The sequence below is a fragment of the Phoca vitulina genome, unplaced genomic scaffold (genome assembly GCF_004348235.1).
Source record: "Phoca vitulina isolate PV1807 unplaced genomic scaffold, GSC_HSeal_1.0 scaffold10, whole genome shotgun sequence".
Lineage (NCBI taxonomy): Eukaryota > Metazoa > Chordata > Mammalia > Carnivora > Phocidae > Phoca > Phoca vitulina.
In genome coordinates, this window is record NW_022589713.1 from 15,264,404 (window position 1) to 15,280,515 (window position 16,112).

The following is a 16,112-nucleotide window of genomic DNA, read 5'->3' on the forward strand; positions in this document are numbered from 1 at the left end:
CTGTTGTATATTCTTATTGATTGACTAGATAATTTGAAATTAATTCACAGTCAGCCAGCTATTGATACTTACACTTTTATTCTCTCTAATTGTAAATTCTAAAGCTTTATATCCTGTAAAATGAACTCAAGGCATTGAACATCAGCATATACTTGAGGAAACTTTATGGAAGGCAGACAAGTCCCTAAATTCTTACCATCAGGTGTCTTTTGGAGAATTCAGAAAGCACAGTCAGGAAACCAGAAGAGTGTCCCATTTGATTAAGATGCTGGAGCTCTCTGTTCTGGGAGTTAGTGGAGGAAGAACAACTTATTTATGTTCCTTCATCCCTAGCTTTTTCTAGATCTGAATGAGCCTGCCCACCTCCAACGTACAGTGTTGCTAGGCATGCCTTCTCCACTATGCTCTCTTTCTCTTTACATACTTTCTTTAACTTTTACTCAAGCCTCTTTCTCTACTCCAATGTTCTCTGCTTTTTATTTTATATTTTCTAGAATATTTGTGATGGTCTTCATCAATTTTAATTATACCATAACCAAATACTTCTCAAAAGGAATACCATTGGTATTTTGGATAGGACAACAATGTGTAAAATAGGACTGTCCTATATAGGACAGCATAGTTGGCATCTTTGTCCCCTGGACACGAAGAGGTAGTAGCCCATGCCAGTAACTGAATGATGTGCCCCTATACATTTCCAGATGCTTAGTAGAAAAATAAGTGATACTACCTGTGATAGAGAACTACTACCTTATTTCTTCCTGTCTATTCTGGAAAGCATATTTGATTTGTCTGTATTATTTCTAAACCTAATAATGCTCTTGATGGAAAAACTATATTGCATTCTTTACCAGGATATTAACATATTTTAATAATGAATTTATATATTCCATGCAGCTAAAAAAATTTATTTGGGGGTTATTGTAGACATATAAAATATGCATATAATTCATATAAATATGTATTATATTTATACACATTCATATGAATATAGTATATGAAATCCATATAAAATAAGTGTGTGTCATTATTATGTACATTATGTTAGGGTTATATGGTAGCTTACCCTTTTTGGTACAGGATTTATAATTTGCTTCCTGGTTAAAAATTATATGATATGATATATTTGTTTTAATCTTCATAGTTTCTTCCCTTAAGTACACAAATTAAGGTTATATTTCTTTGACTGTATTAACTATAAGCCTATACATACTTCTTACTTTCATATGATAGTAAATATAAGGGAAAATGAATATTACTTATAATCATATATGAAGAACATTTTTAATTTTGCTCAGTAGCAACTGTTTTGATGACATACTCATGTTTTAGTTCAATGTAATAATCATCAAGGCCTCATTATGTCCCAGTACTTTACTAATCCTTACTTGGAATATGAAAATTAATGTTTAAAAATAGTTCTTGCCTGCAGAGTTTGCCATTTAGACTTACAGTAGACTTTATTTCTTGAGACAGTTTCACAAATTGTATATTTCCTCCCCCTTTCATCCATCCTTGGGAATTCTGTCCTTTAAGGAGAGAGAGGAGCAGAAAAATTCTGCCTACAGATCCTTTCAAAAAAAAAAAAAGGGAAATGGATCACTTACTTTTGAGAATCCTTATATTGCCACATTCCAATGGTTAGTGATGTCTTGATTATCTCCAGATTTTAAAGGTAAAGAAATAACATTTGATGCTTTGTGTTTCCATAATTGACCTTTTTGTTTTTATATTTAAAGAAATATTCTATAAAGTACAACCCAGGATATGTGTTGGCCAGTCGTCTTGGAGTGAGTGGATACCTTGTTTCAAGGTTTACAGGAAGTATTTTTATTGGAAGAGGATCTAGGAGAAAGTAAGTTTATGTTAGAGAAATTTATTTAAAGTGGCAGAAAAAATTAAATGATAAAGATAAACTGGTTAATATTTTAGTATTTTCTTTTATTAATTGCATTGAATTTTCTTTAAAAATTATGTATAAATTCCTCTGATGGTGATCTTTCATCTAAATGGGACATGTTTTAGATGTTTGGAAAGACAGTTCCTATTTTTAGCAGCTAACAAATTGAACCTTGAAAAAAGGTATCAGAAGGTGTGTGTGAATCTCAATAATATATTTCCCTGCATTTTCTTATTTCATTCTCTTCTCTAGATACATAACCTATTTATATGATTTGTTAACTTGGGTTTCAAAGCCTTACTGCTACTTTGGAAATAACCATGAGGGCGCCTGGGTGGCTCAGTCGGTTAAGCGACTGCCTTCGGCTCAGGTCATGATCCTGGAGTCCCGGGATCGAGTCCCGCATTGGGCTCCCTGCTCAGTGGGGAGTCTGCTTCTCCCTCTGACCCTCCTCCCTCTCGTGCTCTCTGTCTCTCATTCTCTCTCTCGCAAATAAATAAATAAAATCTTTAAAAAAAAAAAAAAAGGAAATAACCATGAAAACTATAGAACAATCAAAACTAAATTTTTCTAAGAATTTTTTGAAAGCAAAACTTTTTGTATTCTTTGAACAAAATTTTAAAACGTGTGTGTGTGTGTGTGTGTGTGTGTGTGTGTGTGTGTGTGTGTGATTTAAATTCAGCCCTCATGGAGACCATAAAGCAAATGTGGGTTTGAATCTCAAATTCAACAAAAAAAATGAGGAGGTACCTGGATATACCAAGAAAGTTGGAAGTGAGTGGATGTATTCATCTGCAGCAGAACAGCTTCTTGCAGAGTACTTAGAGAGGTAAGTGCCTAACAAGATTCTACTAAGCATCCCCAAAATGTGGAATGTAATAACTATTTTGCTTTTGCTGATACCAATTTTAGACAAAAAAATGTTTCCTTTGGTAAATAATGTGACATATTACATATAAACTTAATTTTATATCATGGAGCATCATAGCTATTAGCTAAAAGAATATAGAAAAATACTGTATATTATTTATTTTATTTTTTATTTTATTATGTTATGTTAATCACCATACATTACATCATTAGTTTTTGATGTAGTGTTCCATGATTCATTGTTTGCGTATAATACCCAGTGCTCTATTCAGTAACATGCCCTCTTTAATACCCATCACCAGGCTAACCCATCCCCCCACCCCCATCCCCTCTAGAACCCTCATTTTTTTTTTTAGAGTCCATAGTCTCTCATGGTTCATCTCCCCCTGCAATTTCCCCCCATTCATTTTTCCCTTCCTGCTATCTTCTTTTTTTTTTTTAACATATAATGTATTATTTGTTTCAGAAATGAAAAAAAGATGATGAGAATTGGCCTCCTTTTATTTTTTTTTAATTTTTTATTTTTTTTAATTTTTTTTTTTTTTAAGTAATCTCTATACCCAGTGTGGGGCTTGAACCTACAACCCTGAGATCAAGAGTTGCACTCTCCACCAACTAAGCCAGCCAGGTGCCCCTTGGCCTCCTTTTAATGAAAATTTGCCTTAACTTGCTATCATAAATTATTCACTACTTTGCATGTCTATGTTAGTAGTAAGAGGATTGGTATGGATAAACAAAACAACTCTTCACACAGTGGATTTTCTGAATCTTAAAACTCCAACCAGATAATAGGTTACTGCCCTAAAATTATTGAATTTTATGCTGAAATGGTCTAAGAAATCAATAAATCTCAGCTCCTCATTATAAAAATGAGAAAACTGTGTACTGAGATTAACTGAGTTACTCAGTGACAAAGATTTATAGGGAAAACGTTTACTTCTCATTCACAATTGAATATTCATTCCTTTGTTCTACTGGTTTCTAACCTTGTATTTGAGGATCCTCTTAGTTTACTAGGGCTGCCATAATGAAGTAGCACAAACTGGATGGCTTAAAACAACAGAAATTTATTGTCTCACAATTCTGGAGACCAGAAGTCCAAAACCAAGGTGTTTGGTAGGGCTATGCTTCCTTTGACGATGATAGGAAAGGAACCATTCCATGCCTCTTTGCTAGCTTCTTGTGGCCTCACACATTTGTTCTTAACTCCAGTCCTCCACCTTCCCGTGTTCTCCCTGTACATCTTCACATGATCTTTTCTCTGTTAATGCCTATCTCTGTGTCCAAATTTCCTCTTTTCATAAAGACACTTCATAAAGATAAAAAAATCATGTTAGATTAGGGCCCACCCTAAAGGCCTCATTTTTATTTTATAACCTCAATAAAAACCTTATTTTCAAATAAAGTCACATTCTGAAAGTAGTAGGAGTGGGACTTCAATCTGTCTTTTTTGGGAAGGAACATAATTCAATCCTATATTACCATCTGAAAATTTATTTCTTTTGTTCACTTCCATATTTCTTTCAAATGTTGTATTTATCCTACTTTTTCATTATTTTTCAACTTGACATATGCATTGATTTCATACCATGAAAGATGAAGCTTTAGCTCTCTTCTGCTACCTACCCTTTCTATTTCCTCACCTTCCTGCACATTACACACACGTGTGTGTGTATTTCCCCTTTCATTATAGTTGTATTAAATCTGTATTTAAGGTTTACTTGATTGAGATAATGTAAATGGTCACAGGTGGACCCTGTAGAGTATTATGGTTGCATTTCCTTTCTGTACACATTTTTGTTTTCCCCCTCTTGTTTAATCATTTGCTTATTGTCTATATTCATATAACTAATTCAGCCCTAAACTCTTTGTCATAGCTGAAAGACTTAATATAGTCAAACAGATCAGGAGATCTCTCAGTTCCATTTTTTTTCTTATAGACTTCCTCCTTGAAACCTTCTGTCTTCCTGCTTCAGTGTAAACTAATTGTTTTCTAGGGCTATTACACAGCTCTCATTCTAGAGTTTCTCTCTACTGTCTAGGAATTCCCTTCACCATTCTGCTTTGTAGGATTCCTTTATTTCCTGGCTTTCATACCTTTTTCTGTTTTATGTCTCCAGTTTGATGGAGCACTTAATCTGGTAGCTTCCTGAGAGAGCTTGAGTGTCTGGAAATGTCTTTATTCTTCCCTGACCAGGGTTGATTGATAGCTGGCCTGGGTGTAGAATCCTAAATTGGAGATTATTTTCCCTCAGAATTTGAAAAGTACTGCTCTATTCTCTTTTTGTTTCCTTTGCTGGTGAGAAGTCCTGTGCCATTGTGATTCGGAATCTTTGTCTGTGATCCGTTTTCATTTTCTGAAATCTTTTCAGAATCTTCCCTTTACCAGTGCTGTTTTAATAATGTGATGATGTGTGCCTTAGTATGGGTCTTCTTTCTTTCCTTTGGCTATTCAGTCCTTTCACACTTAAAACTGATGACCTTCCATTCTGAGAAAACTTCTTGTATTATTTCTTTGATAATTTCCTCCTCTCCTTTTTTTCTGTTCTGTCTTTCTGAGACTTCTGTTAGATGATAGACCTGGATTAATGCTCTTTATTTTCTTATCTCTTCTCACCCATTTTCTATATTGTTACACTTCTGTTCTACTCTGTGGGAGATTTCTTCAACTTATATCATTTTTATTTTTATTTGATTTAATCATTTTTAATTTCTAAAAGTGTGTCCTTTTTCTCTGACATTGCTTTTTTATAGTGTCTCTTTCTCTGAAGATCGTTTTTCTTCTCTATATTTTCTGTTTTCTCCACATTGCTCTTTTTTTTCTGTTTGATTTCATTGCACCTTTCACATTAAAGATTTTTTTTTTTTTTACTTGTCTGGTGGTTCTTTGGTGTCTAATCATATTTAAGAATGAGGCACTAAAAAGCTGATTGGAAATTTAGTGTGCTCTGGTGGGGCTTGTCAGGTGGGACTTTGCTATTTCTGCAAAGGACCTCCAACTATCACTACCTGTATGTGTATATTTTCTCTCAGGCTGGCTAGTTTTCCTAGAGAGGTAGCCTCCAGCCTTTTCCTTGGAGGACAGATATGAGGAACAAAACTGACTTCCAGTGTTTTGGATATTAACCAGGGTAAAGGGAACTTATTATGTAATGGATACTATGAGATGCCCTCCAAACCTCCCTTTAAAGGACTTATTTCTATAGCAGCTTAAATGCTGTTGTCTGACAGTCCTCAGCTGTGAGCTCTCTTCAGAATTGCCTTGCAGAAGAGAACTGCCTCACCTAAAGTTATATCCCCTTCCCACAACAGCCACAGATCCAACACCTGATCTGCAAGGAGGTGTGAAAGACCCAGCCGACCTGATTGCCCCAGTTCAGGATAAATCTGAAGGGCCATCCTAGTTTGAGATCTCTGTAGGACTGACCAAGGAGTTCATTAACAGTGGATCACAGCCCAACTTCTCTCTCTGCCCAATTCTGCTTCCTTCCTTTTTTCCTTCCCTTCTACATGTTTTGATTCCACAAGAGCTCTTTGATAAACTTTCTTCTTGCTTACTTTCATCTCAAGAGTGTGCTTCCTAAAGAAGTTACACTTCCTAGCCTGCTTCCTAGCAACATGTTATGTAGTAGTTACACTTTCATTAATTCCCTATCATCTCTTCATGCCCTACCCACCCATCTCCCTGTGCCTTGTATACCTAAAGCTAGAGCATCCCCTGTTCAACCTCTCCAAAAGATAAACTACAGACAGGTCTTATGCTGGGGTGAAGGTGAGTAAGCACATGATCATCCAACTGCTTATTATACAAAATTTTCAACTAAAGCCTAGTAAACTTCACCCTGCCCATACTACGGCATTAAAATGTACCTGGAGCCCATAATTCCTGCGCTTTTGCAGACTTGCACAGTTTAAATTATCTTGCTTGTTGTTGACTTCCCACCCTGGTTGCTTAGGGTGCAGCTTTTTCCTATCTTTCAAACCAGTTAATGCTTACCCATCCAGTTTCCAGTTTCTAAAATTTTGTTAACAACTCATATATGGTATCAGACTCACCACCTCTCTTTTCATGCCTTTCTGGGTCTATGCAGTATTTTATACTTTACTCTATTTTTAGTAGGTTGGGAAGTGAGCAAAAAATTAAGCACATATGTTCAATCTGCTATGTGTATTTAAAAGTCCTGCACTATTCAGGAAGCAGTGGAGTTTTGAGGAATATCAAAAGAAACTTCTAGTGTATTTTAATTTTCTTTATTGTGGGATGCTCCAGCTTAGTTGTGAAAATTAGAAAATGAACATGTAGGTATTATTTTTGTCCATTTATCACCTATCATTATGATCTGAGAGCGATTAGAGTCAGTAATTGAATAAGTAATTAAAGTTTATTACAGTTTATGAATTGAATCATTTCTCCCTCAGCTACTGAAAGTTTTTTGAGGGCCTGTGAATACTTTCAAATCATTTATCTCTATCCCTTATTAATACTCTGTGTGTTACAATCAGTCCTCAGTATGTTTTATATGTCCCCTTGGGATCCAGAATTATTTGATGGGGAAGTTTATGTGAAGTTAGCCATATATATTTTCTAAGCAGTATTTTTGTTTGTTTGGCTAGAGCTCCAGAACTATTTAGTTATATAGCCAAAAATAGCCAAGATGATGTATTCTATGAAGATGACATTTGGCCTGGAGAAAATGAGAACGGGTAAGCAAAATTTGTGGTATTTATTGGCTCATAGTTCAGCTTAGTGTTCCAGTGAAAGGTACAGTAGCTAGTTTATCAAGAATTTATATTACTTTTGTGAGGAGGGTTTCATATATATATATATATATATATATATATATAATTTCATATATATATATTTGCTTTAAGATCTTCATATAATTTATTTCACTTATATCAGTAAAGTACTTTTAAACTAATTTTGTGGGTTTTTTTAAGTTACTGAGAAGTAATATGTCCATGTTCACATTAGATTTATAACTAGTCCCAATTAAGTTTAGTGATTAATTATTATTTATGTATTTTATGTCTTTTATAATTCACAGCCCTCAGGAAATTTATATTAGGCCTTTTGTATAAAACCTCAAAGTTTTAATCATTGTGAAAAAATTATTGTTTTTAATGTAGTGCTGAGAAAGTTCAAGAAATTATTACTTGGCTAAAGGGACATCCTGTCAGTACTTTGTCTCGTTCTTCTTGTGATTTACAAATTCTGGATGCAGCTATTGTTGAGAAAATTGAGGAAGAAGTCGAAAAGTGCAAGGTACTAATTTTCGATAACCCAAGATGCTTGATGAGATTTGAAGTTAAATGGACTGTATATCATCCTACAAATAATTTAATTTTGTTTCAACCAAATAAAACATGAACTCAGTGATTTTAATTTATGTCAGGTAATCCTTTAGTTTTAAAAAAAGTTCCAGCCATTTCCAGTGGCCATTAATAAGTTTATCTGAATAAAAAGAAATGCACTTTAATATATAAAAGCTATAACATTTAAATTTTATGTCCTAATGATGTTTCTAATTTTAGGAATTAATATTCTGTAATTCTAGCCAAAATACAAAGTTTGTGATTAAGAAATAAGGTTAATCCCCTCTGCCTTCCTATTCTAAGTTCTTTAAAGACATAGTTCTTTTTATAGAACATAAACATTGTGTTTAGTTCACTTTTACAGAATCGCTTCTAAAGTGTACTTTCCCACCCACAAACACATTCAATATTTTTTAATCCTGTTTAATCTTTCCTATTTTTTTATGTCTTGATTTTGAAAAGCAATAATCTTCTGTGTAGGCTTAACTGTTTTACTTATTTTGATCCTTGATTATCTTGATATAATGGAAAATGGATTGATTATATTCCCTTCTTTAACTTTTGATTTTATTTTCCACACATTTGCCTTTTAATTAAAATGATGTTGCGTTGCTAACACAGCAGTCTAATAGCAAACTAAGTTAAGAAATGGGCTATGAAGCCATTTTCCCCCATTTCTCTTTCAATACTTTTAACCTTAGGCAAGATACTTAAGATACTTACTTTTACTTTCCATGCCTCTATTTCCTCACTGGTAAAATGAGAATAAAACAGTACTACTTCATAGGGTCATCGAAAGGATTAACTAAGTTAAAGCATGTAAACTCCTTCTAATAATGCCTGTTTTTAATGTCTAACAATGCTTGGCTATTATTATTTGAATTCTCTTATCACATATTCAAGAGCTGTGAAGACAGTCTGGAAAATTACTACTGGATGACTCTTTTTCTCTTTAGGAAAAAATATACGGCTTAGAGCCAAGAGTTTGATTATTTGAAAGGTCACTGATACTCAGATAAGGATAGAAGCCTGCATTTCATTTTTTTTTTCCGGCATTTCTTTTTGTCTTTCAACCTAGAGTAAAATCCATTTGTACAGCATTGTTTTTGAAATGAGTTTTCCACTTAATAAAAGTTTATTACTCTAAGCCCCCAAATTTTATTTTGATGCTTGAGAGTCTCCATTTCTAACAAGCTCCCAGATGATCACATTTTGAATAGCCAGACCCAGAACTTTTCATTTCGTAGCTGTGGGTTGGAGCCTATTGTGAAAATTCCTCAGTTTATTAATTTGCTTAATGAATCGGGTTTGATTGCCGTGTCCTCTAATCAGTGCTATAATGTAGTAATGCCTAGAGATGTATTAAAGCATATGGGTTGTTTGTTTTTTTTTTTTCATATACAGAACTCCAGGCATAAGTTTGGGGTCTGCTTTTTAAAATTACTTAAAGTACTTATTTTTTCTCCTTCTTGCTGTTGTCAGGGGGCACAAATTGTACCCTATTAGTCCTAGTCTGCTGTGGGCTGAAAGCATAGACATCCTGTCAGTACTGCCTTCACTATTCATTTTATTTAAAACTGCGATCTCTCTCTCCACAGTGCTGATCCCCCTTCCCTGCTTTATTTTTCTCTATGCTTTTTACCTTCAAACATTTGTTGCTTGTATGTCTCCCTAAGTAAAGGAACAGGTTACTGTTTTATACTTAGCACCTAGATCAATACATGGCACATAAATGTAACTCAGTAAAGATTTGTTGAAAGAATAAATGAAATGCCTTTATAGTAAAAGATAATAGGGTCTGTTTAAAGTCTTGAGCATTTTATAATATATAAATACATGAACTCTGTAGTGTATGGTCTCTATAGCTTGGAGTTGTTTTATTCTCTTTTGTACTTATTTCCATAAGGTATGTTCTAAAGATAGGTGGCTGCAAAATAAGTAAACTGTTGCCGTTTGTCTTAGTTGGTAAGAATTCACTTAAAAATATGTAATGTGAATGGTAGTTATGGATTGCAATGGATATAAACTATTCTCATGGTTTTATTAGGTAGAAGAGGTAATGTTGTTTCTATTTTACAGTAGAAGGAGGCTGATGCTTAAGGTGAGTGTGAGTTCACAAAATTGACAAGGAGTAAAGATGGGACAGAACTCTTCTTCCAGCATTTGTTACATGATCAAAAAATTCAGACATCAAAGCCAATTTCATAAGAGATTCCAAAAGCTAGGGCTTTATTAAATCAGTGCCACCTTAATTTTTATAAGTAGCCATAAAACCCACAGTATTGTCATAGATCAGTACTTTATACTTTTTTTTTCTTTTAATATAGATCTTCATTGACCATCATGTACAATTCTTTTTAGAGTAAAAAAGCATTTGAATAGGATAACATTTACATAAAGTTCTAAACAATTTAATCTTTTGTTAGCAGTAAGGTTACTTTGGGGAAGGTAGTAGTAACTGGGAAGAAATACAGGAGTTCTTATGTTGTGCTTCGTAATGTTCTCTTTCTTGAACTCAGCATGGTTATACATAGATAGGCTCATACTATAAAAATTCATCAGGCTGTATACATACAATTTTGCATTTTTCTGTGCCTTATACTTCAACAAAAAATTTAACTTTAAAAAAATTTTAAGGGGCACCTGGGTGGCTCAGTTGCTTAAGCATCTGCCCTCGGCTCAGGTCATGATCTTGGGGTCTTGGGATCAAGCCCTGGGTCAGGCTCCCCGCTCAGCAGGGAGCCTTCTTCCTCCTTTCCCTCTGCCTCTCCCACTGCTTGTGCACTCTCTCTCTCTCAAATAAATAAATAAAATCTTTAAAATTTTTGTAAGGAAAATAGGTTTTATGTATTTATTTACTTATTTTTAAGTTTTTATTTTATTTTTTTGACACAGAGAGAGAGAGCACAAGCAGGGGGAGCCATAGGCAGAGGGAGAGGGAGAAGCAGGCTTCCTGCTGAGCAGGGAGCCCGATACGGGACTCGATCCCAGAACCCTGGGATCATGACCTGAGCCAAAGGCAGACGCTTAACAACTGAGCCACCCAGGTGCCCCCCAAAAATTTTTTTAAGTAAGAATTTATTATTCCTTCCTGCTGCATCTGAAGAACTTCAAATATTCTTTAAATTGCTCATTTCATTTGGCTTTTAAAAATGAATAGTAATAAATGATGTCCAACTGAATAATAATAATTTTATATTTTTAATGTAAATCCAGATAACAATAATTTTATAATTTAATGTTTTTAAATATTTAAAAATTTTTCTTTCTTCAGCAAAGAAAGAATAATAAGAAGGTACGAGTGACAGTGAAGCCCCATTTGCTGTACAGAGTAAGTTTCTTATCCAAGTTGTTTTTATTTTGAAAGTATAGAAGGAACAAAATGTTTTTGTTATAGTAATAGAAAAATTATTTCAAATTAGAGTTAATAATAATTAAAGCTTTCTTCTCTTCAGCCTTTAGAACAGCAACATGGAGTCATTCCTGATCGAGATGCAGAATTTCGTCTCTTTGACCGTGTGGTAAATGTGAGAGAGAACTTTTCAGTTCCAGTTGGCCTTCGGGGCACCATCATAGGAATTAAAGGGGGTAATATCTCAGTACTTGGCGTGTCTTCAACTGCATCTAAAATTGTAAAGTAAAACAAATTTCTGTGCCTTATATCTAAGCAGAAGGCAACAATGTACATATAGTTAACACTATTGCACTGTACACTTAAAAATAATTAAGATGGTAAATTTTATGTCACGTATTTTTTATTTAAAAAAAAAGAGAGAGAATGGAGGAAAAGGGAAGAAGCAACTAAGGATCTAAATGTGCTCAAAGCGATGCCTGGTTGAGCAGCTTTGCAGTGTAGATACCAAAAAAAGTCAGCCTAGCATGAAGCAGCAAATCCAGTGCCAAGGGGTCAAGGTATTGGCAGCACTGTCCTTTCATCTCTCAAGCACTCAACCTTGGTCTGATTGTCTGGACTAGGAATGGTAAGGGCCACATGGGTATAATGAAACAACCCTCCTGCTGCTATCTGCTCAACCCCCTGATTCAGCTGTTCAAATACTGGGCTTATTAGATTGTATTATAGTTGTCTTGATATAAGGCCTTAGGACTCTGATAACATAGAAGTTTCCTTTATTCTGACAGTTCCTATCAGTAATAGTGACTGCTTGGGATTTGTCTTGAGAAGGATTTTAAAGCTGTATCTATGCTGAGTGGGAAAGAGCTCTGTCGTTGATTAACCATGTCTGCCATGGATAAAAAGGGGAATATTTCATTACTGCCCTTAGCTGAGACCTTATCTCCATAGTCAGTTTCGCTAAAGGGAGTAAACAGTCCTCTTACCTTTTATAATCTTAATAATCTTTTGAGGAATACCCCTCCCTCAGATAGGGAATAAGAACCTAAAAGGTGAGCTTTAAGCCTTCAGAGGAGAAACTCCTGCCTCTCATTGAGCCTTACTTTCTTGAGTTTAGATTTCAGGTAAAAGTAGGTTGAAAGATACAGGTGGATGTTGGGGAATGGGTGAGCTCTGCAGGCCTGGTTTCAGCTGAGCAGTGAAGGACTGGGGATGGGGGACAGACATCCCTCCACTCCTACCCCCGGCTAGGATATTATCAAATATTGTATTAGGATTCTCTAGAGAAACAGAACCAATAAAGTGGAAAAGGGGTGGTGGAAAGGTGGAGAGAAATCGAGGACGGGGGGAGGGGGAGGGAGGAAGGGAGGGAGAGGAGGGGAGAGGGAAGGGGGTAGGGTTGGTCAATTCTGAAGTACTGTGATAGACTCTATTATTAATTTGGGCTTAGAATTCAAATATAGCTAATTATTTCACTTTACCTTGGCATTTCGGGTAAATTTAATCTTGCCAGATATATCTCATCAGCCTCTCTGCCAAATTTGTTCTTCTCTGTTCCTATCTAAGTTTATTGCACTTTCTCATGTGTCTCATATCTCAGTTATGGCATCCATAATCTACCAAGTCATCTCAGCCAGAACCTTGGAGTCATCTTTGGCATCTCTGTCCTTTTTATCTACACAGGCCACAAATTCCTGCCAGGTCTATCTAATAATATTTCTGTTCTCTCCATTCTGTTCCCTTTATTAAATAAACTGCCATGCTTTCAAATCGTCATTGTCTTTTATCTGTCTTACTGCAGTACCTTCTGAACTGCAAACTCCGAAGTTACCTCTTTTATTAACTTTTATTATGAATAATTTCCAACATAGACAAAAAGCACAGAGAAAAATATAATTAATCCCCTCATAGCATCTAATTTAAAATATTATTTTACTTTAAATTAATACCAGTAAGGTAATCTGCAAGTTTATCTACTTTTCATTTACTATAATCCCCTATACCATTCTCTGATAGTTGTAATGCCTCTTACAAGCCAAAAACTTAAATGCTGATTTTTCATCATATGATTTTTAAATCTCTCTTATTTAACAGCCAATAGAGAAGCTGATGTACTATTTGAAGTATTATTTGATGAAGAATTTCCTGGAGGCTTAACAATAAGGTTTGTATTTCCTGATGATAATTACGCTTTGTAAATATATCCACGTGGCAGTGACTTTACATTACTTATTTGTCCACAATTTGAATTCCTGTTATATGCAAGACATCATACATGCTAGTAGGGATGTAACAATGAGTAAGATAGACATGCTTTCTAGTCTCACAAAGCTTTCATTTTAGTGGGGGAGATAATTGTGTAACTGATTATAGTATTACTTATTTAATTAAAATGTGAGAAGTGCTGGAAAGGAGAGGTTCCGGTTTCTGTAAGAATATGACTTCTAGAAAGGCGTCTTTGACAAGTGATATTTAAGATGGGACTTGAAGACTGAGTAATAGTTAACTGGAGGAAGAGGGAAGAAGAATGACAGGTGGTCAAGAAGAGGCAACAAAGGATTTATTCATTAAAAAAAAAAACAAAGAATGCAAGTGTGTCTGAACTTCAGCAACTATGTAAGATTAGAGTAAGAGAGAAAAGCAAGGAACACACTGTGCAGGAGCTTGTAAGCCAACTTTGAGGACATGCTAATGATTTTGGTATCTTGGTCGTTATCCTTAAAACAATGTGAAGTCATCAAAATCAGAGATGTGACATGATCGCAGATTTATATTTTAGTGGAATTGTGGGTGTACAGCCACACTGGGGTGGTTTGAGGAAGCAGGAAATTGAGCTGACCCTTGAGAAGTTTGACCATGAAGGAGAGAAAAGATAACTGGAGGTTAGCAGGTTTAAAGCCAGAGGTTTGGATTTTTTGTTTTTAACTTATATGAGTGAGATTTACTTATTTTGGGGCAGCACTGATAAAAAAGTTAAAGTTACAGGAAAAAAAGATTATGATAGAACGAAAGATGCATGGAATGGGTTCTGTCACTTAACCTTTGTGCTACTTTGGGTAGGTCATTAAAAGCATTCTGACCCTCAGTTTCCTCGTTTGTAATGAAGATACATACTTCACTAGGTTATTGTGAGGATTAAATAAAGTCTGGTTTCAGAAATATATCATCTTACAAATGGAGATCTTTCTATGATTTCAGCTTCCTCTACTAAATTTAAAAGTAATGTTTACTAATTCAGATTATGGACTGACTGTCCACCCAAAAATAATTTGGTTCTTCTGCTCCCTAGCACATTTAGTATTATTTCCCTCTGAAATAACTGTTTATTTTTAGGTGCTCACCTGGTAGAGGTTATCGACTGCCAACAAGTGCCTTGGTGAATCTTACTCATGGGAGTCGCTCTGAAACCGGAAATCAGAAGTTGACAGCCATTGTGAAACCACAACCAGCTGTGAATCACTATAGCTCAAATTCATCAATTTCATCTGGGCATTTGGGAGGCCTGAACCATTCCCCTCAATCACTTTTTGTTCCTACTCAAGTAAGGCTCTTAGTCTTTCATTTCTTTCTGCCCTCTTATAAATCTCAGGCAGACTTTGTAAGTAAAACCTAATTTGACTTAGTTTTTTAAAAAATTTTGGTTCAAGTCAATTTCAGATTTGTTTTAAGTTAATAGGCTAATAAGGAATGCTACTGGGGCATCTGGGTGGCTCATTCGGTTAAGCATCTGCCTTTGGCTCAGGTCATGATCCCAGGGTCCTGGGATGGAGCCCCATGTCAGGATCCCTGCTCAGTAGGGAGTCTGCTTCTCCCCTTCTCCCTCTCCGCCCCACTCATGCTCTCTCTCAAATAAATAGAATTAAAAAAAAACAATGCTACTGATAACATCCTACATCTGTTATAAAATTATAAAGAAGAAATACATTTTTAAATATGAGCTTAAGAATGTCTGTTTTCTTTTCATATATTTACTTTTCAAGCTACATTTGTATAACTAATGTTGTATTCAATCTGCTATGAAATGACATGAATTTGAGAGGTTAACAGAGAGAGAATTATATTTATTAAAAGCCATTTTCAGGTTCCTACCCATGCAACTCATGGGTGATTTCCTCTGTTTTATCTTTCTGGGGACAAAAATTGAATTGTTTTGTGTGAGACATTTAACTTTGTTTAACTCCATGTCCCCAAATCTTAACCACATTTTAATCCAAGTAATAATGTGTTTGCTATAGACTAATTAGAAAGCCCAGATAAGGAGGTAATGGCAAAGGAAGCAGAAGCAAAAATCAGATTTCATAGGTAATCACTATTAATCTGCCCAAAATCAACTCCTCATAAGTAATAGCTGGTTTTTTAATCTGTTGGATTACTTTTGTGTAAGATGAAGATTTTAAAAATAAAATTGTTAAATGTTAGCTTGAATGAGATATCAGTACATTGGGAGATTTAAAAAAATCTGTTGGTAGGGATATTGATTTAGTATAATCTTCCATAACATTTGTCATGCTTTAAGACCATTTTCAGTCCAATAGAATATTTCTATGATGACTGTACTGAGCGCCAGAAAAAAAAGAACTGAGATTTCAGATAATGGAAGTTAATATTCTATCTACTGCTAAATAACTTTAATGAATTTTTTATTTTTAATATAAATCTTTATTTTTTTCATGT

At 34.8% G+C, this 16,112-nt stretch overlaps 1 protein-coding gene across 3 annotated transcripts in view; it reads left to right on the forward strand.

The window, feature by feature from the left end:
- XRN1 (5'-3' exoribonuclease 1) overlaps positions 1-16,112 on the forward strand; it is a 112,319-nt gene that overhangs the window by 62,260 nt on the left and 33,947 nt on the right. For all 3 annotated transcript variants that reach the window (XM_032408542.1, XM_032408545.1, XM_032408543.1), the window contains exons 24-31: positions 1,740-1,855; positions 2,583-2,729; positions 7,385-7,474; positions 7,901-8,036; positions 11,361-11,417; positions 11,542-11,674; positions 13,533-13,602; positions 14,772-14,979. In XM_032408542.1, coding sequence (XP_032264433.1) covers positions 1,740-1,855; positions 2,583-2,729; positions 7,385-7,474; positions 7,901-8,036; positions 11,361-11,417; positions 11,542-11,674; positions 13,533-13,602; positions 14,772-14,979 — 957 coding nt within the window. The remainder of the gene's footprint in view (positions 1-1,739; positions 1,856-2,582; positions 2,730-7,384; positions 7,475-7,900; positions 8,037-11,360; positions 11,418-11,541; positions 11,675-13,532; positions 13,603-14,771; positions 14,980-16,112) is intronic.